The sequence below is a fragment of the Sus scrofa genome, chromosome 10 (genome assembly GCF_054392235.1).
Source record: "Sus scrofa isolate SSC_HxYL_T2T_F1_AM1 chromosome 10, Sscrofa_HxYL_maternal_Yorkshire_Landrace_v2.0, whole genome shotgun sequence".
Lineage (NCBI taxonomy): Eukaryota > Metazoa > Chordata > Mammalia > Artiodactyla > Suidae > Sus > Sus scrofa.
Window position 1 is genome coordinate 29,928,688 of NC_139392.1, and position 25,088 is coordinate 29,953,775.

General features: G+C 48.2%; 1 protein-coding gene across 3 annotated transcripts in view; it reads right to left on the bottom strand.

Moving 5' to 3' along the window:
* The window catches only part of LOC110261044 (uncharacterized), a 116,844-nt gene that overhangs the window by 52,780 nt on the left and 38,976 nt on the right, over positions 1-25,088 (bottom strand). The window contains exons 8-17 of one of the 3 annotated variants that reach the window (XM_084980804.1): positions 24,473-24,556; positions 11,774-11,964; positions 11,300-11,324; positions 10,185-10,214; positions 9,054-9,101; positions 7,875-8,003; positions 5,599-5,819; positions 4,850-4,874; positions 1,752-1,802; positions 1,345-1,392 (exon numbers count right to left, since the gene is read on the bottom strand). In XM_084980804.1, the coding sequence (XP_084836930.1) occupies positions 1,345-1,392; positions 1,752-1,802; positions 4,850-4,874; positions 5,599-5,819; positions 7,875-8,003; positions 9,054-9,101; positions 10,185-10,214; positions 11,300-11,315 (568 nt within the window). In that variant the 5' untranslated portion in view covers positions 11,316-11,324; positions 11,774-11,964; positions 24,473-24,556. Of the gene's footprint in view, positions 1-1,344; positions 1,393-1,751; positions 4,089-4,849; positions 4,875-5,598; positions 5,820-7,874; positions 8,004-9,053; positions 9,102-10,184; positions 10,215-10,538; positions 11,325-11,773; positions 11,965-24,472; positions 24,695-25,088 lie in introns of those variants that run through there. The other 2 variants (XM_084980805.1, XM_084980807.1) reach the window with 2 other exon arrangements.

Genomic DNA, 25,088 nt, shown 5'->3' on the forward strand with positions numbered 1-25,088 from the left:
AAGGGAACCTCTCCGTGGCATATTCTCCATCTGAGAAATGGCCAACACGAGCATGCAGGCTCTGCTGCCATGACAGAGTCTCGTGAATCCTCCTGCCCATTTTCCTCTCCAGCCACATTCCTCCATCTTCTGAAATGGCAGGAGATCATTTCAGCTTCCCTACTCTTCCCACAGGGTGCTCCTGTGTTCACACGCCATCCTCTGGGATGTTTCGCCTCTTTTCTTTTCTTAGATACATAATGCTTCTCTTTGGAATACTTTGGCAATAGGAAACTCACGGGGAGAGCAGGCCTTCCCAATGCTATGTACTTTGCACCACTGTCCATAACAACTTTTCTCATCATAACTCATAGGACCTCTGCACCCATTCAGGAATGACTCCCCCTTCAGCCCTGCTGCCAGGTCTTGGCCATTTCTACTTTCCATCTCTGACACTCTGCCGAGTCTGGTTACCGCCTATATGTTGAGTTGCACGATATTTCCTTCTCTGTGCTGCCTGATTTCTCTATTTTTTTTTTCTATTGATACTTGTTGCTTTTTAGGGCCACACACATGCCATACGGAGGTTCCCAGGCTAGGGGTCTAATAGGAGCCGTAGCTGCCATTTTATGTCAGAGCCACAGCAAGGCAGGATCCCAGCTGCATCTGCCACCTACACCACAGCTCACGGCATTACTGGATCCTTAACTCACTGAGTGAGGCCAGCGATCGAACCCGCAATCTCATGGTTCCTAGTTGGATTCCTTAACCACTGGAACTCCAAGTATGCCTCCTTTAACTCATCCAACTCTGCGAACATCCCTTCCCTCAGGACACACTGTGAGGACACAATAGGACAGGGAGGCCAGAAATCCCAAACATGCAGAGCCAGAGAGCTGCCTTCTCACCCACCACCTGACACTCACTCGACCAACTTGGTCTCCAGGGTCAAGGTGCCACCACTTCAGGTGCCACCACTTCAGGTCCCTCAAGGCCAATAAAGGAAACCAAGTCAACAGCTCTTGTGCACTGGGCCCTCACGGTGCCAATCACAAAGCAAACTTGCACAACGGGCAGAGACCAAAGCAGGAAGGAGCAGCTTTGGGAGGGAAAATCGATTCTCCCTCTCAAAGAAAAGGAGAGAGGAATACAAACACAGCACAACAAAGACCAGGGACCCAAGTCTTCTTCGTGGTATCCATTTCACAGGGGAAAACACCACAGCAGAGTGCCACTCATTAGGCCACCCACCCACCCACCCGCCAAGTCCTATCCCCCACTTCCTCCCTCTCCCGGCAGCAGGCAGAACCCAGGTGCTCCCAGGAACCCTCTCCCACTGGATCCCAGCTGCGTGCTCTTCCCTACCTGCAGCCTCCTCATCCTGGCGGCTGCTCAGGCTCTCCACCACTGAGTCTGTAGAAACACACCATCAGGGGAATCAAGGAGTTAGAAAGAGTGGCCCTCCCGTTTCTCCGGCTTCCCTGAGGTGACTACGGGTACAGAGCATCACCCTGGTTTTTCCTCCAGGTGCCCAGACCCTCCCTCTGCTCCATGGACTGAGACCCTTCCACACAAGGTGAGCACAGATGCCAACATTCAGGCATCTCATATCTGCTCCCTCTCCTTATTAAAGTAGGCGGTGAACATCTTTACATCAATTTCTTTCTGTTTTTAAGTTTCAGACTCACCTGCCCCACACTCCAAGCAGCAGGCGTCACCCAAGTGTCCCGGGATCCCTCTCCCATTGGCTCCTACCTGAGAGCTGTTCTTACCTGTATCACTTTCATCATGGTTGCTGTCACTCAGACTCTCCATGAAACATACTGCAGAGACACAGACATAAGGAATCAAGGTGTTAGAGCCTGTCCCCCACACGTATCCCCTACTTAGGGTTGTTTGCGGCCACACAGCACCACCCTGGCTTGTCCTCCGTGTGCTCAGAACTTCCCTCTGCTCTACGGCCTCAGAAGCTTCCATAAAACATTGGCCACAGTGGCAAACCTTCAGAGATCGTGGGCTGCTGAGGGATGGAGCCTTACACATCTCCCTTCTACGAGTCCATCTGGAGGCCTCAGCTCCAGGGTGACACACCTGAAATTCCAGCTGCATGGACACACTTGTGTGGTGGCCCCTGGGAGTGAACCATAGGCTGCTTTATTCTGTTCACTGCAAGAGGCAGACCTAACTACTGACTGAACTCAATTAAGCAGAAATGGCTCCTTCTGGCCAGTGGCTGGCACACTGTGGACAGCAGCTCTACAGAAGCACTGAGGAGAAAGGGACCACTGCCCGTGAGGTTCACCTCCAAAACATATATAAAGAAAACTCATACACCTCCACAACAACAACAGCAAAGAAACCACCCAGGAGTTCCCGTCAGGGCACAGCGGAAACGAATCCGACTAGGAACCACGAGCTTGCGGGGTTGATCCCTGGCCTCGCTGAGGGGGTTAAGGATCCAGCGTTGCCGAGAGCTCTGGTGTCGGTCGCAGATACGGGTGGAGAAAAGGCTCCCCCGCCCCAGCATTGCCGATGCGAACGTACACTGGTACAACCACTATGGAAGACACCATGGAGGGTCCTGCGAAAACTGAACACAGCAGGGCATGCGACCTAGCAAGCCGAGCACCCTGGGAAATATCAGGACAAATGTATCCAGGAAAAAGACATATGCCCCTCTATGTTTATGGCAGCACTGTTCACAACAGCCAAGACAGGGAAGCCACCTCATGTCCACAGACAGATGAATGGCTCATGACGATGTGGTCCACATAGATGATGGAATTCACGACTCGGCCAGAAAATCGAAGAAGAAACCAATGCCACTCAAAACAATAGGGATGGATCGGGAGATTCTCGTGCAAAGTGAAGTACGTGACAAAGAGAAAGACGGATACCACCTGATCTCACTTAGAGGTGGAATCTAAAGCACGGCACAAAGGAACCTGTCCACAGAACCCACGGATGCAGAGAACAGACTTGTGGTTGTGAAGGGCACGGACTGGGAGTTTGGGGGCAGTTGACGCCAACTACGGCATTGAGAATGGAGAGACAACAAGGTCCTCCTGTTGCAGCACACGGAGAACGAGATCCAATCTCCTGTAATCGACCTGATCTCAGACGGCAATAATATCAAAAAAGGAACATACGTTAATGGACACACACGACTGGGGAACGTTGCTCCACAGCAGAGAGTGAAACAACACTGTACCTCCATTAAAATAGAAACAAACAGAAAGGACAGTGTCTAACAATCCACTGAATGGAAAGACAACCTACAGAAGAGGATATTTGTAAATCTTGTATTTGAAACAGGGGCTCATATTTGGAATATATGGGAAACAACTACAAATCAATTGAATCAAAAGGCAAATACCTCAGTTGTAGATGAGTGGAAGCCTGGGAGAGACCCACCGTCCAAGAAGACCACAGAGAGCAGCACACAGAGGGCAAGTTTCCCAAAGTCGCCTATCACAATGGAAAGGCAAAGCAAAGGCACCACGAGGTATCACCTCCCACCTGGTAGGACACGGAGTGTTTTCAAACCTGAACAGATGTTTGGGAAGATGTGACTGCCTGGGACTTCTGGACACTGTAGCAGGGAATGTCAACGGGGCCAGCCAGGACGGGAAACACCACGGCAGGACCCTGCAATCCCACTGCTGCATGGACATGTAAAGGAAGATCCATCAGTGTCGGGTAAAGAGACCTGCCATCCCAGGATCACGGCAGCGCCATACACAAGAGCCCAACAGAAACAGAGCCCCAGTGTCCACGGGCACACAGACTGAGAAAGACAACGGGGTGGATACAGACCATAGCAAGGTATTCCGTTGTCACAGAAGAAGGAAACCCTACCCATTGCAGCAATGCACAGAGAACTCCAGGACATTATTGACTGATTCACTTTTGGGCTTGAGGGCTGCCCCCGCAGCAGATGGAAATTCCCAGGCGAGGCGGCAAATCAGAGCTGTGGCCACCGGCCGACACCACAGCCACAGCCAAGCTGGATACCAGCCGCGTCTGGGACCTCTGCCGCAGCTCACCGCAATGCGGGATACTTCACCCACTGGGCAAGGCCAAGGGTCGAACCCGTGTCCTCATAGGTACTGGTCAGGTTCATGAGCTCTGAGCCTCAACAGGAACTCGCTGGAGGACATCACTTCAAGTGAAGCCAGTCAGACACAGAAGGACAAAGACTCTCTGATGTCATGCACATGAGGTGTCTGAAAGACCACTCCTGAGCAGAGGCTGGAAGGGTGGCTGCCCCGAGTGGGCAGGAGGTGCGGGGGGAGCACAGCGTTCACAACACTCCTCGGGACACTTACAACCTCAAGAGGCTCGAGTTCATGGCACATGTTTGAAACAACAGCATGAAAGTCTGCACCAAGCAGAGGGGGAAGAAAAGAGGAAACGAAAGACCAACAGAGGAAGGAAAGCCTTTTCCCCAAACCTTGCTCCCAGCGGGTGCAGGGAGAATGAGGGAATGGACAGTTAGCCTGCAGTCATCATGAGACTGTTCAACGAGAAACTGGACAGCTATGTGGTGCTAAGGCACAAGTGACTCCCCACAAAACACACCCACTCACACTGGTTCACAATCACACCAACAGGCCCTCACACGCACACCCCCCAATGTTCCCGGACACCTACCCCCACCATACAAAGAGCCTCCTTTCCTCCAGGGACCCGAGGACTTGGGATGGCCCTTTTGTGGGAAGTCAGTCTCTTTCACCCCATCCTTCACCCCCTTTCCCAGGAGGAACCCAGAATCAGGGTGTCTCTGCAACCAAAGGGGCAGGAAAGCACCCCCCGCCCTTCCTCAACACCTGGACTTCTCCTCAGCAGAGCCGGGTTCCAGAATACTTACGGCTTTCATCGTCCATCCCGTCCACCTGTGATGAGAGAAAAGAAAACACTGTGAGTGTCACAGCATCCTCTGCACTGTGGCCACAGGTCTTCCTGTGGTTGCGGACCGCAGGCACACAGACAGAAGGCAGAGTTGAGTCTGTTTCCCCAAAAGAAGACAGCAAAGACACCTGTGGAAAAGGCACCAGCTTTTCATGGAAGACCTCCCAAGTCCACGTTCATTTAAAAAACATTCAGGCTTCTTTGGAGTTCCCGTCGTGGCGCAGTGGTTAACGAATCCGACCAGGAACCATGAGGTTGCGGGTTCGATCCCTGGCCTTGCTCAGTGGGTTAAGGATCCGGCATTGCCGTGAGCTGAGGTGTAGGTTGCAGACGTTGCTCGGATCCCGCGTTGCTGTGGCTCTGGCGCAGGCCGGTGGCTACAGCTCTGGTTTGACCCTGAGCCTGGGAACCTCCATATGCCACAGGAGTGGCCCTAGAAAAGGCAAAAAGACAACAAAACAAAACATTCAGGCTTCTTCAAAGACAAATGCTCCCTATGTACACTTGGGAACTGATGTGGTCCCTTTTGCCAATGCCCCTTGGAAGGAGTTATTGGTTGGTACCAAACTTTGACTCAACATTCCTCCACAGAGGAATGTGCATATATCCTCTATAATGGACTTGCTCAGATTTCCTTTTCTGAAGTAGGCACATCCAAGAAGAAAGGAGGCACCTTTTTAAATCTCCGATCAAGAAAGGTGAGCTTACCTTGGGGGCAAGCTGGTCTTCCTGCTCAACCAGGTCGCTGGCTGGGGACTCCTCGTCATTTTCAAGGGATGGGCCTGCCTCCTCCTCTGCCTCGTCAATGCAGGCAGCCTCCTCCTGCACCTTCTCAGTTCCCGGCCCCACCTCCTCCTCATTTGCCCCAGCCAGGGCCTCTTCCTCCGTCTTCTCACTCCCGCCGGCCTCCACAACATCATCGAGGGTTGCTAGGGGGACACACAGTCACTGTCAGCAAGGCGGTGGTGCTGCTCGGGAGGTACTCTGGGCACCTCACCTGACTGGACATGGGCTGAGAGTCAAGGGGTGGGGGTGGGATGAAGCACGGATGGAGCTTCTCTTGGCCCATCCTCCCGGGTAAACGTTTTGAAGGACGGCAGAGAGCACCTTGAAAGACCTGAGAAAGGGAGCCTCTGCCTCTCTTGCTAAAGGGAACCTCTCCGTGGCATATTCTCCATCTGAGAAATGGCCAACACGAGCATGCAGGCTCTGCTGCCATGACAGAGTCTCGTGAATCCTCCTGCCCATTTTCCTCTCCAGCCACATTCCTCCATCTTCTGAAATGGCAGGAGATCATTTCAGCTTCCCTACTCTTCCCACAGGGTGCTCCTGTGTTCACACGCCATCCTCTGGGATGTTTCGCCTCTTTTCTTTTCTTAGATACATAATGCTTCTCTTTGGAATACTTTGGCAATAGGAAACTCACGGGGAGAGCAGGCCTTCCCAATGCTATGTACTTTGCACCACTGTCCATAACAACTTTTCTCATCATAACTCATAGGACCTCTGCACCCATTCAGGAATGACTCCCCCTTCAGCCCTGCTGCCAGGTCTTGGCCATTTCTACTTTCCATCTCTGACACTCTGCCGAGTCTGGTTACCGCCTATATGTTGAGTTGCACGATATTTCCTTCTCTGTGCTGCCTGATTTCTCTATTTTTTTTTCTATTGATACTTGTTGCTTCTTAGGACCACATGCATGGCATATGGAGGTTCCCAGGCTAGGGGTCTAATAGGAGCCGTAGCTGCCATTTTATGTCAGAGCCACAGCAAGGCAGGATCCCAGCTGCATCTGCCACCTACACCACAGCTCACGGCATCACCAGATCCTTATCCCCCTGATTGTGGCCAGGGGTCAAACTCACAATCTCATGCTTCCTAATCGGTTTCACTGCTGGCACGCCATGATGGGAACTCCTCACTTTTGGTCAAACAGTACTTAGTTTTTTTTTTTGGATCATCCTCTTGGTATCCTATTTAAAATTTTACTTTTGTTTCCGGTAGAATACTGTTCTCTTCTGTTCACATATCGCATTTGATCTCTCTCCTGATCTCTTGTCATTTGTGATTGGTTTCATCTCTTTGCTGTTGGGAATAACGTCCTTCTACAAATGGGAGTGTACACGTTCTCTATGGTAACATACTGGGGCCTCCTAATATTTTGCATGTGTCCAACCTCAACTACTGGCACAGCCCAAAAACTGAATGTGAATGTAAATGGGGAACTTTTCATTAATTAAAATTATAGGAATCTTTTGCTGCTCAGTGTACCATGAGTTCCCCATTCAGTGCTGGACGTTGTCATTGGTGGAAATTGGAGGAATGGGTTAGAGGAGCTTTCTGTAATATCCACCATTTCTTGTTAATATAATCTTGTTCTAAATCATTTCTAGTATTGTTTTCAAATTGGGAAATGTGGTTCCATGCAGGGATCTATTACAACTGGAAATGTTAAATATCAGCAAATGTCATAAAATGAGTGAGGTCACCTTTGCTATTAACCAGGAACCAAATGTCGATTTTAAATGAATCATTATTTCCATAGTTGGGAAATTACCAACTGAGTTATTCAATTTATTTTTTGCTTTTTTTGTCATTTTGCCTTTTCTAGGCCTGCTTCCCTCAGCATATGGAGATTCCCAGGATACGGGTCTAATCAGAGTTGTAGTGGCCTACAGTGACCACTGCCACTGCAACTCAGGATCCGAGCCACATCTTCAACCTACACCATGGCTCACGGCAACCCTGGATCCTTAACCCACTGAGCCAGGCCAGAGATCAAACTCACAACCTCATGGTTCCTAGTCGGATTTATTAACCACTGCGCCACGATGGGAACTCCGAGTTAGTTCGTTTGAATTTGCATCATGGAATAAAAGAAAGATGTGGCGTAGCATTTGTAGAGTTTGTTCTGAAATTTGGAACACGGAATGAACTAGAATCATTGTTCAGGCCTGGATGTATTGAGTCAGGTTCCACAGTACCTTCATCTGGCTCATTGGCAGGGTGCACCCTGTTGTGTGGCCACCATGGGATTATTCCAGCCAAGGTGGTAAAGAACAAAATTGCCCTCAGACTCCTGAAGCAAGATCCTAGGTTTCCAAAGCAAGATTCTGGAAAATACATGACAACAGAGAGAACGAGTGACATCCTGATTGCAGAAGATAACAGGGAAATGACTAATAATTGACTCCCAGGCCAAGCCCTCAAAGCCCATAACACCCGGCCGCCCAGAAGAGCCTTCAGAATCCAAGTTCTACTTAGAAAGATCTTGCTCTTTGGGGTGCACTTCAAAACATTACCTCCCCACACAGGTTTCGTGTGAAAATGCCTCTGGGTAGCGGAGACAACCTAGATAATGACCATGCAGAATGGTCTGATGTCAATCCCATTGGTTGACTGATTGATTGTCACCACTCCCAGGGGATGCAGTGGTTCCCAACCCAGGCACTTGATTCTGCACCACGGAAGGGATCGAACACTCGATCTTTAGCCTCTAGGACACTAGGGAACTCCTCACATCCCCTGTAGAAGAAACACATGCCACAAAAGGAGATGTAGATCTGTCTGTGCCTCAGTTCCCTGTTCTGGGCATCCAACTCTGGGAACGCCCCTTCCCTCAGGACACACCGTGAGGACACAATAGGACAGGGAGGTCAGAAATCCCGAACATGCAGAGTGAGAGAGCTGCCTTCTCACCCACCACCTGACACTCACTCGACCAACTTGGTCTCCAGGGTCAAGGGCCTAGGAGAGCTTTGGGTGCCACCACTTCAGGTCCCTCAAGGCCAATAAAGGAAACCAAGTCAACAGCTCTTGTGCACTGGGCCCTCACGGTGCCAATCACAGAGCAAACTTGCACAACGGGCAGAGACCAAAGCAGGAAGGAGCAGCTTTGGGAGGGAAAATCGATTCTCCCTCTCAAAGAAAAGGAGAGAGGAATACAAACACAGCACAACAAAGACCAGGGACCCAAGTCTTCTTCGTGGTATCCATTTCACAGGGGAAAACACCACAGCAGAGTGCCACTCATTAGGCCACCCACCCACCCACCCACCCGCCAAGTCCTATCCCCCACTTCCTCCCTCTCCCGGCAGCAGGCGGAACCCAGGTGCTCCCAGGAACCCTCTCCCACTGGATCCCAGCTGCGTGCTCTTCCCTACCTGCAGCCTCCTCATCCTGGCGGCTGCTCATGCTCTCCACCACTGACTCTGTAGAAATACACCACACGGGGAATTGAGTTAGAAAGAGTGGCCCTCCCATTCCTCCTGCTTCCCTGAGGTGACTGCAGGTTACAGAGCATCACCCTGGGTTTTCCTCCAGGCTCCCAGACCTTCCCTCTGCTCCATGGACTGAGACCCTTCCACACAAGGTGAGCACAGATGCCAACATTCGAAGGACAGCAACGTGCTGAAGGAATGACCTTTCAACTTCTTCCTTCTATGGCCCTTTATAGCTCCTACCTCTAAACTGACACACCTGAAATTCCACCTCTACACACACTGAAAAGGGGATAGCTGAGTAAGCAATTGAACGGTGCTGTGTTTTATATGAATGGATTGCACTATTTATTACAGAATTCCATGAAGTATAAAGAGGTGCTCTGCCAGTGACTGCCACATCAGGCATCGTGTTCAGGGTGGAGATTCAAAGATGAGCAAGATATGACCTCCCCTCCCCGGACATGCTTTACTGCAGACCAGTTGGCTGGTCTGACCTGATCATTCATCTGTATGTATCTCCTGTGCTCATGAACCTGTGCCAGGAATTCTGGGAGGCCCTGCAGACCCCCAAAGAGAGATGGCAACGGTGACATTCTAGACCGATTCCTAGCAGAACCCACGGGTAAGCAGAGGTGCTGTGTATGGCCCACAACACCTGTGCTGCCATAATCAGAGCTCAGTGCAGAGGCAGTGAGGGACACGCCAATGTTTTCACGAGCCCGTCCTTCTCATGGTGCTGCTGGAGTAGCTGGAAAGCAGGCTCAGGGCTCTAAGAAAGGAAACAACTTTTACACTGAAAACTACAAAACATTGCTGAAAGAATTGAATAAGTCACAAAGAATTCAAATGACATTCCATGTTCACAGAGGGGAAGGAGGAGTGCCCATTGTGGCTCATCAGGAATGAACCCAACTAATATCCATGATGAAGCAGGTTCAATCCCTGGCTTCACTCAGTGGGTTAAGGGTCCAGTGTTGATTTGAGCTGTGGTGTAGGTCACAGACGTGTGTTGTAGGTGTGGATGTGGCTCTGGTGTAGTATGGCATAAATAGCTCAGATTTGACCCCTCACCTGGGAACTTCATTATGTCATGAGCAAGGCCTGAAAAATACAGAAAAATAAAAAAAATAGATTGGAAGACGGAATATCATTGACATTTCATACTACATGAAAAAACAGCAGGTACACTACAACACATATCAAAATCTCAATATCATTTCTTTTGGTCTTTTTAGGGCCTCGCTTGAGGCATTTGGAGGTTCCTAGGCTAGGAGCTGAATCAGAGCTACAGCTGCTTGCCTATGCTACAGCAACAGCAACTTGGGATCTGAGCCATGTCTGCAACCTACACCGTGGCTCAGGGAAAAGTCAGATCCTTAACCCACTGAGCAAGGTCAAGGGTCGAACCCGTGTCCTCATAGGTACTGGTCAGGTTCATGAGCTCTGAGCCTCAACAGGAACTCGCTGGAGGACATCACTTCAAGTGAAGCCAGTCAGACACAGAAGGACAAAGACTCTCTGATGTCATGCACATGAGGTGTCTGAAAGACCACTCCTGAGCAGAGGCTGGAAGGGTGGCTGCCCCGAGTGGGCAGGAGGTGCGGGGGGAGCACAGCGTTCACAACACTCCCTCGGGACACTTACAACCTCAAGAGGCTCGAGTTCACGGCACATATTTGAAACAACAGCATGAAAGTCTGCACCAAGCAGAGGGGGAAGAAAAGAGGAAACGAAAGACCAACAGAGGAAGGAAAGCCTTTTCCCCAAACCTTGCTCCCAGCGGGTGCAGGGAGAATGAGGGAATGGACAGTTAGCCTGCGGTCATCATGAGACTGTTCAACGAGAAACTGGACAGCTATGTGGTGCTAAGGCACAAGTGACTCCCCACAAAACACACCCACTCACACTGGTTCACAATCACACCAACAGGCCCTCACACGCACACCCCCCAATGTTCCCGGACACCTACCCCCACCATACAAAGAGCCTCCTTTCCTCCAGGGACCCGAGGACTTGGGATGGCCCTTTTGTGGGAAGTCAGTCTCTTTCACCCCATCCTTCACCCCCTTTCCCAGGAGGAACCCAGAATCAGGGTGTCTCTGCAACCAAAGGGGCAGGAAAGCACCCCCCGCCCTTCCTCAACACCTGGACTTCTCCTCAGCAGAGCCGGGTTCCAGAATACTTACGGCTTTCATCATCCATCCCATCCACCTGTGATGAGAGAAAAGAAAACACTGTGAGTGTCACAGCATCCTCTGCACTGTGGCCACAGGTCTTCCTGTGGTTGCGGACCGCAGGCACACAGACAGAAGGCAGAGTTGAGTCTGTTTCCCCAAAAGAAGACAGCAAAGACACCTTTGGAAAAGGCACCAGCTTTTCAAGGAAGATCTCTCAAGGCCATGTTCATTTAAAAAAATTTTGGTCTTCTTCAAAGAAAAATGCTCCCTACCATACACTGCAGAACTGATAGGGTCACTTTTGCCAATGCCCCTTGCAAGGAGTTATTGGTTGGTACCAAACTTTGACTCAACATCCCTTCAAAGAGGAATCTGCATATATCCTCTATAATGGACTTCCTCCGATTTCCATTTCTGAAGTAGGCACATCCAAGAAGAAAGGAGGCACCTTTTTAAATCTCAGATCATGAAAAGTGAGCTTACCTTGGGGGCAGTCTGGGCTTCTTGCTCGGCCCTGTCGCTGGCTGGGGACTCCTCCTCGTTATTTCCACTTGTTGTGGCCTCCTCCTCCACCTTGTTATTGGGCGAGCCTTCCTCCTCCTCATTTTCCCTGGCTGGGGCCTCCTCTTCGGTCTTCTCACTCCCACTGGCCTCCACAACATTGTCGTGTGTTTCTAGGGAGACACACAGTCACTGTCAGCAAGGCAGTGATGCTGATCAGGAGGTACTCTGGGTGCCACACCTGACTGGACATGGGCTGGGAGTCAAGGGGTGGGGGTGGGATGAAGCATGGATGGAGCTTCTCTTGGCCCATCCTCCCGGGTAAACGTTTTGAAGGACGGCAGAGAGCACCTTGAAAGACCTGAGAAAGGGAGCCTCTGCCTCTCTTGCTAAAGGGAACCTCTCCGTGGCATATTCTCCATCTGAGAAATGGCCAACACGAGCATGCAGGCTCTGCTGCCATGACAGAGTCTCGTGAATCCTCCTGCCCATTTTCCTCTCCAGCCACATTCCTCCATCTTCTGAAATGGCAGGAGATCATTTCAGCTTCCCTACTCTTCCCACAGGGTGCTCCTGTGTTCACACGCCATCCTCTGGGATGTTTCACCTCTTTTCTTTTCTTAGATACATAATGCTTCTCTTTGGAATACTTTGGCAATAGGAAATTCAGGGGTCGGGCATGCCTTCACAAGCCATGTACTTTGCACCACTGTCCATAACAACCTTTCTCATCATAACTTATAGGACCTCTGCACCCATTCAGCAATGACTCCCCCTTCAGCCCTGCTGCCAAGTCTTAGCCCTCTCTACTTTCCACCTTTGACAATCTGCCTAATCTACTTACCGCCTATATTTTGAATTGTTCAATATTTCTTTTCCTGTGTCTGTCTGACTTCACTATTGTTAAAAGTGTGTTTCATTTTGGATCATCCATGTAGCAACATATTTAACATAATTACAATTTTTTCTCCGGTAGAATTTTATTCCTATGTGGATTCATACTGCCTTTGGTTTATCCACGGATCTCTTGTTAACATTTGGGATTGGTTTCATTGAATGACTACCTGCATAAGCTTGAGTCTTGGGGCTGGTTGGATCAAAAGAGGGGGTTTGAATAGCTCCACAGCAAGAGAGTATGGAAGAACATCATGGGAAGGAAGCTTTCCAGGTCATGTAGCGTCTCTCTCATCATCTCCTCTCATCCCCAAGTTGGCCCGGTTGCAGGCGAAGGGGGTGCAACCCAGAGAGTGTAAGCCTGATTTGACAGTAGAGGGCATTGAACTTTAGACTAACTTGCCAAGAATCACGGCAATGTTGAAGGATGGATGTGGGCCAAGAATGTAGTTGGTTCCTTGAGGACAGAAATCCCTGAACCCTGAAGGCCGGACACCTGCTCAGGGCCAAGACCATGCCCTGGACCCTTGAATCAAGAGATCTTCTCACTCTCCCACAAGTCCTCCCATCCCAAGGTTTTAGTGGGCAAGCTCTGATGCCTTCCCTGCAGGAGATGCTGAACCAAGACATCAGTCCAAACCCTTATCCAGCCCTTTGTCTCCATGCTTTAATCCCTGATCTGAATCCAACATTTTCCTCCAAACAAAGCCCCTCTGAAGGACCTAGGCTTTGCCCTGGCTCCGTGGATACTCCAACCCAGGCATTCTCCCCCAAATCTTCATGTCATCCACTGCATCACATTACACTTTCATGACAACCAGCTGACAACCTCCAGCGACTAGGGGTCTGTTTCACTCCCAAGATGGCTCAGAGCTTAGAACAGTCTCGACTGAATGCCAAGAATGAGCTTCCCTTCAGCTAATCATGCCTGGATAAGAGGTTCCTGGGAATTCACTCGGGAGGAGACCATCTGGGCCAGTGCTCTGACTGTTTAGTAAATTAAAATCTCTGACTGTCAATGTCTCACACAATTTTCTTTAAAAAATTGTTGTGATGAAAATACTGTTGACTGACAATGTTGTACCCCTTGCTGCTGTACAGCAATAGGAGTCTGAGCTCCTCCTCTGCAGCCTGGACCAAGGTCTGGCTGAGAATGAGCAGGAGCTCAAGTCATTCTTCACCCAAACCCAATCTGTACCCTGGAAACTCCTCATCCTTCTTCAGACCCTGCAGTGGCAGGGATAGTCTTCTATCCTCTAAAAGGGACCCTTTAGAGACTCTCAGCTTGAAGACCTGACCCTAAGTCTCCCTCTGTGGATCACCAGTCGGACCCTCCTTCCCTCAGTTACCAAATGGTCACCCCACGAACCTACCAGCACTGTGTGTTCTCAGCACACTACCAGCGAATAGCCAACTACCCAGGGAGCTTATCATCATCAACCCATGGAAATCCTACTTGAAAATCCAAGTTTCACTCCTTACAATCAATTTCTACATTTAAAATGCAATTATTGGGAGTTCCCGTTGTTGAGCAGTGGTTAACGAATCCAAATAGGAACCATGAGGTTGCAGGTTCGGTCCCTGCCCTTGCTCAGTGGGTTAAAGATCCGGCATTGCTCTGAGCTGTGGTGTAGGTTGCAGATATGGATTGGATCCCGAGTTGCTGTGGCTCTGGTGTAGGCTGGCGGCTACAGCTCCGATTCGACCCCTAGCCTGGGAACCTCCATATGCCGTGGCAGCAGCCCAAGAAATAGCAAAAGGGACAAAAAAAAATTGCAATTATGTGGCTTCAGACGTTGATATGTGCATTCAGAAGAGTGGAGCTATAAATGCCCATTTCCATCATGTGTATTGAAGAATGGAATCAGGGTCCCTCTGCACTGAATAAAGGCAGAGTAGGGTATTACCAGGGTTAGTGTGATGGGAGAAGGTTTGTACATGGGAAATAGGAAGGAGTATTGTATAAATTAAGAAAAAAATTGAGGCGCCCAACCAGGAAGAAATAATTAAAAATCTTAAGAGTAATACAAAATGGCTGTATAAGAGATTTACATCTCTGTACACAAATTGAAGTGGTGGAAATGAAAAAAAAAAATCAGAGAACATTTTCCATCAGGGTAAACTATGCCATCTGATGGAACAGCCTTTAGATCAGTATCAACATACCTCCCCAACAACAGCTCAGGTTGCCCATCGTCCAACTCTTGAGGGGTGAAGGGGAGAGCCTCCCAGTTGTGGCCCAACACACACCTCTCCACTCACAGAGTGGCAGTTGGACCGCAGGACCCCGTGGGTATCATCCTATTGCTGTGGCAACCAGTCAAGGCCTGGAACTTTCAGAGGGAAGGCAACTCTGCCCCCTCTGGGCCCACCTGCTCTGTCTAGACTAATGTGTCTTTCTACGGACAGGGATGGCAGTGCAGGGTCAACATGTTGTCTCAAAAAATGCATCCCAGAACCACACAGTGTTACTCTCTGCTTGAGAACACAAGACAGGTGAGAGAAAAAGACCCACATTCCAAATAGACCAGATACAGACAATAATTAAAGAGTGAGGAAGAACCAAACAGGAGAAGGCCTTTCCATGGGAAGGGGGCTTTATGGCTCAGGGAGAATGTCTCCTGTCACGTTCCCTGATCTGCACATCATGCCACTTTAGAGGAAGAGGGTTCAAAACAGGGGCTCGAACCCCTATCTTCCAGTGGACAGCACTGAAACTTAGAGCATCTTCTCAAGAGTCGCGCCAATCATGTGTGAGCAGATCTGGGACAAGAGTGCAGTTGGTTCCCTCAGGTCACACATCCCCCTGAACCACTGAAGCCTGCTTGGCGCTGAGATCATGCCCTGGACTCTTGCTTGAATCCAGAACTCCACTTTCTCTCTCTCTCTCTCTGTTGAATCCTGCTGCCCCCAAGATGTCCTGGGGTGATCCTGGAGAACATATCAGAGCCAGGAGAGCAGTCCAATTCTTTACCCAACATTTTGCCTCTATCTTCTGACCCACAACCCAAAATACAAACATTCATCCAAAAAGAGCTCCTCTGGAGGACTAGACAAACCCCAACTCGGCCCATCCTCCCCCAATCTTCCCTTGGCAGCCCTTCACAGTGACCAGCTGACCACCTCATGTGAACAGCGGTCTGCTTGGATCCCCAATTTGACTCAGGGATCAAAACACCTTCAAGTTCACATGACGGCTCTAGCAAGAATCAGCTTTCCTGCGGCAGACCACACCTGGATGATCAAGTCCTGTGGACTCACTGGGGAGGTGGCCATCCGGATGAGTGCCTGCTGGGGGGCGGGGTTAGGAAAGGAAATCTGTGACTCTCCAGGTCTCACTGACGTTGCATCAGAGCACCAGTCTGAGCAACCTTGACGAAGGTCTGGCTGACAATGGGCCAGAGTGCAAGTCTTCTGTCACCCAAACCCACTCTATACTCTGGACACTCCTCATCCTTCTCTAGACCTGAGAGTGGCAGGGACAGTGCTCCTCCTAGAGAGACCCCCTCCAGACCTCAGCTTGAAGACCCCACCCTGGGTCTCTCTGAGGATCACCAGAGAGACCTTCCTTCCTTTCCTTACCCAATGTTCACCCCACTAACCTGCTGGCACTGGCCCTTGTCACCACACTACCAGCTAACACCCAAAGAGCCAGTGGGCTAGTCCTCATCAACCCGGGGAAATCCAACCTGAAAAATCCCCGTTTCTTGCTCCATCGAAATTCCTCTGCCTTTGGACTGCTAGCATGTGCATTAAGACATCGACATGTACACTGAGAAGAGTGGCGCTGTAACGTCCCTCTTTTGAATGTCTACTGCAGGGCTGACAGCGAGGGCCTCGTGCTTCGAAAAAGGCAGAGGGGCATGTTTGCCGTCTCTGTGCTCTGGGAGAACGTGTTTCAAACTGCCACGAGACACGAGTCTTTTCTCACATTTAGGAAAATACTTGAGGCAGTTGGCTCACTCGGAGCATTAAGATATACCTTAGTCATACAGCAAGCCTGTATAACAGACCTATGGCTTGAGAGACTGATGAGACTGGTGGCAATGGAGATAAAGATGGAGATAATATGTTTAGTCAAAATGAACCACCCATCTGAGGAAACAGCCTTTAGAACAGTAGCAACATACCTCCGCAACAACAGCTAAGGTTGCCCATCGTCTGACACTTGAGCAGTGAAGGGGAGAGCCTCCCAGCTGTGGCCAACACACACGTCTCTTCTCACAGACTGGCAGTTGAACCACAAGGCTCCGTGGGCAGCATTCCATTGCCGTGGAAACTGGTCAGAGGCCTGGAACTTTCAGAGGGAAGGCAACTCTGCCCCCTCTGGGTCCACCTGCTCTATATAGCCTAGTGGCCGTTTCCCTGGACAGGGTCAACATTTTATTTCAAAAACTGCATCCTACAATCAAACAGTATTACTCTCTGTTTTGAAAAGACATTACTGGAGAGAAAAAGACCTCCCCAAATATAATGGGTCTTCAACGTTTAGGGGAATTGCAAAATCCTACCATGGTGAGATTTAAAAGGGCTCCCATTTTTTGATGGAAATACCATTTCCACTCATTTCTGGTAGTTGAGGCACCAGACATTTTTACACTCCATAGGTAACATTTGTCCAGAAGAAAAGGAGTAGTTATAGAAATTAAATTGTAAAATGCCACACACTAAGCATATGTTCATCAAGTTGCAAAAGTCTTCACTCAATGACCGTGTGTAGAATTTTTCTCTGGATGCAACAATCTGTACACTTCATTATCTTTCCACTGGTTCTTCATTAACAGTGTCCCTGTCATTGTATACGTACAAAACTTACTATGCCTTGAACAGTTAGGAAACAAGGACTCACCCTACTTTCAACAGTGGGTTGCCTTAAAACACATATCTCATAATTTTCTAAGCAACAAACTTTAGCTAACTCAAAGTTCTAGGATGAAATGTATTCTTCTCAAAATTCAACCCCTCATCACACCAGTGCCTGGGACAGTGTCATGAAATCTGGCTCGAGAGCAAACTGAGCACCAGCCCACATGGAACATGAGACAATTCCTGGAGAAAACTGAGAGCACTGCAATATTTCAAGCCAAGCAGGGAGGGTGTAAGGTATGGGAGGCTGTGAGAGACAACTCTGCCATGGCTGATTCTCCCCAAGTATCTAAAATTGAGAGACCAAATGCATCGCTCTTCTGATAGGACAACAAGGGAGATGGGAGTCCTCTTTTCCTCCCTGTATCTATGAGTCTGTTACTCTTTGGTGTGTTTGATCATTGGTTTTGGGTATTAGACTGCACAAATCAGGGACATCACATAGTATCCTGATTTGTCTGACTGTGGCCTTCAGCATAATACTTTCTAGGCTCACCCAAGGTGCAGCAAATGGCAAGAGGCCACTCTCTTTTCTGGCCGAATACCACTGCACTGCATATGGACACCACATCTTCTTGACTCATCCCTCAGTGGACACAGGCTGCTGCCATGACCTGGCTGGTCTACACATTATCACTCGCTGTTGTGAAAAGAAGTTATGTGAGAGAAAAAGTCTAAGGGACACTTCAGTGGACAGAGCTGCTCCTATCTTTTCAAATTAGGATGTTCGTTTTCATCAGAAGCCCTAGCAATGGATTTGCTGAATCTTATGAGAGTTTTGGTTCCGTTTTTTTTGGATGAAATTCCACAATTAAGATACACTACTGAGGTTCTCATCAAACAATACATCCTACCTCATTTTACCTCATGTGGTAGTTCATGGCGGTATTCCTTTTCTTTTCTTTACTACTGGATTCTATACAGGTAGAAAAATTCTCAGGGAACATGTTTTTAAACATGACCCTTAGGCATACTTTGCTGTAAGTAGGAATGAATTCTTCAAAGGGACACATATTTAACTTAAATTTATTTAAAAAGCAAACTTCAGGAGTTCCCGTCATGGCTCAGTGGTTAACAAATCCGACTAGGAACCATGAGGTTGTGGGTATGGTCCCTGGCCTTGCTCAGTGGGTTAATGATCTGGCGTTGTCATGAGCTGTGGTGTAGGTTGCAGATGTGCCTCGGATCCCGTGCTGCTGTGGCTCTGGCGTAGGCCAGGGGCTACAGCTCTGATGAGACCCCTAGCCTGTGAACCTCCATATGCTGTGGGAGTGGCCCAAAGAAATAGCATAAAGACAAAAAAAGAAATCCTACTTTTCACCTTCATACTCAGTCCCACAGAGGAAAACATGAACACACAGCCCCCTGACTCTCTGAGAAAAGGAAGCTGACCTGCTCAGCACTGGAGCTCATTCGCGGGTGCATCTCCATGGCTAGGAGGGAAATGGGCTCTGAGAAACAGCCTCCCCTTCCTGCTGACTGAGAGGAACCCCATTCCCACACTTCTGCTTGGCAAGGGCTGGTGTGTGTATAAGTATGGCAGTTGTGGACATGCTGCTCAGCTGTGGCTGTAGCAACACTGTCTGAAGCAAGGGAAAGGGAAGAAAGCAACCCAGAGAGGCTGCAAAGCCTTCCTGAGGACCAGGGCCCTAGATCGCCCCCCTTAGTCCACATGGGAGAAAAGCCAGCTCTGGAACAATGGAGGAACTATGTTCGAAATTAAACATCAGGACACAAGGGCTTTCAAGCAGAGAGAACATGAAAAAATCAGGGCTTCGCACCCACCGCAGCTAGGCACCTTGTGTCCCAGACCGGTGCTTCCCCACTTCCCAGCAAAGAGAATCACAGCTGGGCCCCCACCACAACAGGAGGGTTCACACAGACCACAGAGGAGACACTCCTTGAGTGCCTGGCTCTTGTGGCCAAGTGGGATGGCGCCTCTGGGCCCTACAGGACAGCTCCCAAGTATATCCTCTCCTTCAAGACTGGGAGAGATGGCAAATGGACCTAATGCATGGAAACACACACAGAAAATTAGGCAAAATGAAACACAGGGATATCTTTCTAAAAAAAAAACAAAACAAACACAAGGCAAAATCACAGAATAAGAACAAAATGAAGTGGAAATAAGCCATCGACCTGAGAAAGAGTCAGAAGTCATGGACATAAAGATGCTTACTGAACTCAGAAGAAGGAATGAACACAAAGAGATCTTCAATGAAGAGACAGGAAGCAGAGGAAAGAACCAAAGAGAAGTTATTAATGAACTGAAAAACACACTCGAGGGCTTTGACAGCAGACTGGATGAAGGAGAATTAATCAGAGACCTGCCTGACAAAACAATGGAACTCAATCAGATAGAGAGGCAAAATGAAAAAAGAATTTTTAAAAAATTAGGCTACTTTAAAGGACCTATGGGATACCATCAAGCAGAATAACATTTGCATTACAGGGGTGGTTCCAGAAGAAGAGAAAGAGAACAGAACAGAAAAATTAATGGAAGAAATAATGCCTAAAATCTTCCATCATCTGGGAAGGGAAACAGAACTTGCTTGGCTGTGGTGTAGGCCTGCAGCTCTAGCTCTGATTAGACCCCTAACCTGGGAACCTCTGTATGATGTGGGTGCATTCCTAAAACTAAAACCGAAAAACAAAAAGGGTAAAAACCATATGATTATTTCCATAGATGCAAAGAAACCCATGAGATAAACTTCTACATCCACTTATGTTAAAGTCTCAACAAAGCAAGTATAAAGGGAATGGACCTCAACTTAATAAAGGCCATCAACTGCAAACCTACAGCTAACATTCCACTCAACTGTGACAAGCTGAACGCTTTTTCTCCTCTAAGATGATGAACAAGAGAAGGATGCCCACTCTTGCCCCTTTTATTCCACATAGGATTTGAAGTCCTACTAACAATTAGACAAGAAAAAGAAATAAAAGGAATCTGAATCATAAATGAAAAAAGTAAAAGTGTCCTTTTTGCCGATTACATGATACTATAATAGAAAATCCTACATACTCTAGCAAAAAACTGTTTGAATGAATACATTCAGTTATGTTTCAGTTTACATAATCAACGTACATATCAGTGGCATTTCTATACAATAATAACAAAACATCAAAAAGAGAAACAGGCGTTTCTGTCATGGTTCAATGGTTAAAAAACACAACAGTACCCATGAGGACACAGGTTCAATCCCTGGCCTTGCTCAGTGGGTGAAGGATCCTGTGTTGCCTTGAGCTGTGGTGTAGTTGCAGATGCAGCTCAGACCCCATGTGGCTGTGGTGTAGGCTGGTAGCTACAGCTCTGATTCAACCCCTAACCTGGAAACTTGTACATGCTGCAAGTGCAGCCCTAAAAACAAACAAAACAAAACAAAACCCCAAGAAGAGAAACAGACACGGAGTTCCTGTTGTGGCTCAGTGGTTAACGCATCTGACTAGGGACCATGCTGTTGTGGGTTCGATCCCTAGCCTCGCTCAGTGGGTTGAGGATCCTGAATTGCTGTGGCTCTGGTGTAGGCCCACAGCTACAGCTCTGATTAGACCCCTAGCCTGGGAACCTCCACAGAACAGATAAAAAGACAAAAAAAAAAAAAGAAAGAAAGAAATAGACAAGATGGCAGAGTAGGAGGACTCAAGCTCCCCTCCTCTCATGAAAACACCAAAATTACAACTATGTGCTGAATGACCATCAACAAAATAGACTGGAAACTACCAAGAACAAGATATCCTACACCCAAAGGCAATAAGGAGCCACACTGAGACAGCAGGAGGTGCTCATTCATGGTAGAAGTAATCCCATACCCCCTGCATGGGCAGCCCACAAACTGGAAAAGAACTCTATTTCAGAGGCTTTCCCACAGGAGACTTCTGAACCCCACAGCAGGTGCCTAAGCCAGGGAGTCTGGCACGGGAAGGAGGAGCCCCTGGGACACATGACATTGAAGGCCAGTGAGGCTTGTGTGCAAGAGCTCCACAGGACTGGGGGAGACAGAAACTCCACTCCTGGAGGGTGCACACAGGCTTTCATGTGCACTGGGTCCCAGGGCTAAGCAGGCACTCAAGAAGAATCTGGGTCAGAATGACCTGGCCAATCATGGAGGGTCTCCTGGGAAAGGAGGGGGTGACTGGGAAACACTGTAGGGCAGGACAGTCTAGGCAGAGGTCCCAGGAATAGTTGTTGGCATGAGCTCCCCTGGAGGTGGCCCTTTTGGAACAATCTGGTCCCACAAGTTAGGGCTGAGAAGCCCCAGGCCAAACAACAAACAGGCTGGGAACACAGACCCACTGATCAACAAACAGGTACCTAAAGTGCTCCACATCACACCCACAGACAAAGGTACACCCCCTAGAGGGACAAGGCTCAGCTCCACCTACCAGTGGGCAGGCACCTGTCCCTCCCATCAGGAAGCTGGCCATAAACGCCTCTATTTTACCTACAAGAAGGCAGACACTAGAAGCAAGACAGGCTACACACCTCTAACCTACAAAAAGGAGATCATGCAAAAAGCATACAAAATGAGAAGGCAGAGAAATATGAACCAGATGAAGGAACAAGACAACCCCCACACCCACCTCCATGCAAAATGACTTTAGAATAATGATTGTGAAGAGGATCCAAGAGCTCAGACAAAAACTGGAGGCAAAGATCAACACATTACAAGAAAGACTAAACAAAGACATAGAAGATTTAAAACAGAAACAAACCAAAAAATCGTATTTATGATTGCATCAAAAATAAAGTACCTAGGAGTTCCCGTCAAGGCCCAGTGGTTAAGGAATCTGACTAGGAACCATGAGGTTGCAGGTTTGGTCCCTGCCCTTGCTCAGTGGGTTAACGATCTGGCGTTGCCATGAGCTGTGGTGTAGATTGCAGCCGCGGCTCAAATCCCGCATTGCTGTGGCTCTGGCATAGGCCGGTGGCTACAGTTCCGATTCGACCCCTAGCCTGGGAACCTCCATATGCCGTGGGAGCCGCCCAAAGAGATAGCAAAAAAAATAATAATAATAATAATAAAATAAAATAAATAAATAAATAGATAAAAATAAATAAAATGAAAGTAAAAGAAAAAACTAAAGTACCTAGAGATAAATTTAACCAGGCAAGGTAAAGACTTGTACACTCTAAACTATATGCTGTTGAGGAAAGAAATTAAAGGCACAAATTAATGGAAAGATATTTCATGTTTATGAGTGAATTCACATCATTCAAATGTCCAGATTACCAAAAGCAACAGAGACTCAATGCACTCTCCACCAAAATCCCAACTGCACATTGCACAGACCTAGGAGAAACCCTTCTAAAATTTGTATGGAACCACAATAGATCCCCATCAGCTACAACCATCTTGAGAAAGAGCAGCAAAGCTGGAAGGATTACATTTCCTGATTTCAAACTACACTACAAAGCTATAGATAGCAAAACAGATCAGGACTGGCACAAAAACAAAACAGACAGACCAGTGAAACAACACTGACAGCCCAGAAGGAAAACCAACACAGACACAGACAAGTCATTTCCAACAAAGGACCACAGAGCATACAATGGACAAGGGACAGTTTCTTCAATCAATGGTGCTGGAAGAACTGCACAGGCACATGCAAGGAATGGAACGAGACCCCTACCTTACAACACATCCCCAAATTAAAATGGACTAAAGACTCAAATGGAAGAAATGAAACCATACAATGTCTAGGAGAAAACATAGGTGGTAAGCACATGGACATCTGTCTGCTTACACTTGGCTCTGACCTCAAAGGCAAGTGATAGAAAGGGAAAATTAAACCAGCGGAATGGAGTTCCCATTGTGGCGCAGTGGTTAACGGATCTGACTAGGAACCATGAGGTCGTGGGTTTGATCCCTGGCCTTGCTCAGTGGGTTAAGGATCTGGCGTTGCTGTGAGCTGTGGTGTAGGTCGCAGACACGGCTCAGATCTGGCATTGCTGTGGCTGTGGTGTGGGCCAGCGGCTAGAGCTCCGATTCAACCCCTAGCCTGGGAACTTCCATATGCCCCAAGAGCGGCCCAAGAACGTGGCAAAAATACAAAAATTCTGCTATTGTTACTACGGTGCCATGGGGCGCTGCTGGTTCCGTCCCTTACCTGGGAACTTCTGTGTGCCTTGGGTGTGGCACAAAACAAACAAAAAACAAACAAACAAAAAACTGGGGCAGAGGATCTGAATAGACATTTTCCAAAGAAAACAGAAAATGGCCAACAGGCTTATGACAAGAGGTTAAACCACACTAATGGAACTACAAACCAAAACCACAATAATGTTTCAACCTCATCCCTTAGAGAATGGTTATTATAAACACACACACACACAAGCAATAAATGTTGGAGAGCATGTGGAGAAAAAGGAACATTACTGGTGCAGCCACAGTGGAAAACAGCATGAGATTGCTCAAAAAATTAAAATCAGAACTACAGTGTGACCCAGCAATTCCACTTCTGGCAATTTATCGAAAACACTCGCTTGACGATCATACGCACCTCTATTTCATCACAACAGAGTTACAATCACCAGGACAAGAAAACAACCCAAGCATCTACAGAAGGATGAGCCAAGAAAGATGTGGTATATATCCATCTGCATTTCAGGGAAACATGGAATACTTTTGAGTAGGTCTCAAATATTGCATGAGGCATCCGTATACTTAAAATATATCTGTTGTTTATCTGAAATGCCAATGTAACTGGGCCTATCTTGTTCTTATCTGTTAAACCTGGGGACAGTCCAATGAACGTGAATGAGAATGGTCAGGGCAGAGATCATCACAGGGTGTCTGGGCTGCTGTGAGGAAAGACTTCAGAGAGCTGGGAAGACAACTGAGTCTTAAGCTGAGAACTCTGTGGGCTCTTCCACTCCTTGCAGAAATTCACAACACACCATCATTACTTGTGACTTACCTTTTGGATGGATCCATGTTTTGTCTGCAGAATAGATCCTAGGTTGCTTGAAGACAGGAACGAGGTGTGTGTTCCCCACTCCACCTAGGACCAACAGGCACACCAAAGGCATGTTAGTAAATCACCGCAGGAACTGAGTCAAAGGGTTTTATCTTCCCAAAGAGTAAAACCATTCTGTTTGGGAAATCACTGTTAACGGCTATTTTCTTTCTTTCAACAATGCAGCCAAGAATCCAGTCTGGAGTTTTTGCAGGCAAATTAGTAATACAGACATGCATTGTCTGTGGTGCAGTAAGTGTCCATGGTAGTGATGTCATGGGCACATTTCAGGTTTTTGAAAGTTGGATGTAGGAGATGGGATTAAGATGGCGGAAGAGGACTGGAGCTCAACTTCTCTCCTAAAAACAACAAAAGTCACGACTAAAGGCTGAGCAATCTTCACCCAAATGGACCAGAAACCTTCAAAAAGACATCCTACTCCGGAAGAGAAAGAGGAGGCCACATCAAGAGGTAGGAGGGATGATTTTGTGATACAAACAACCCCATACCTCCCAGGTGGGAAGCCCCCCAGACTGGAAACTAACTGGTTCACAGAGACCTACAGGAGTGAGAGTTC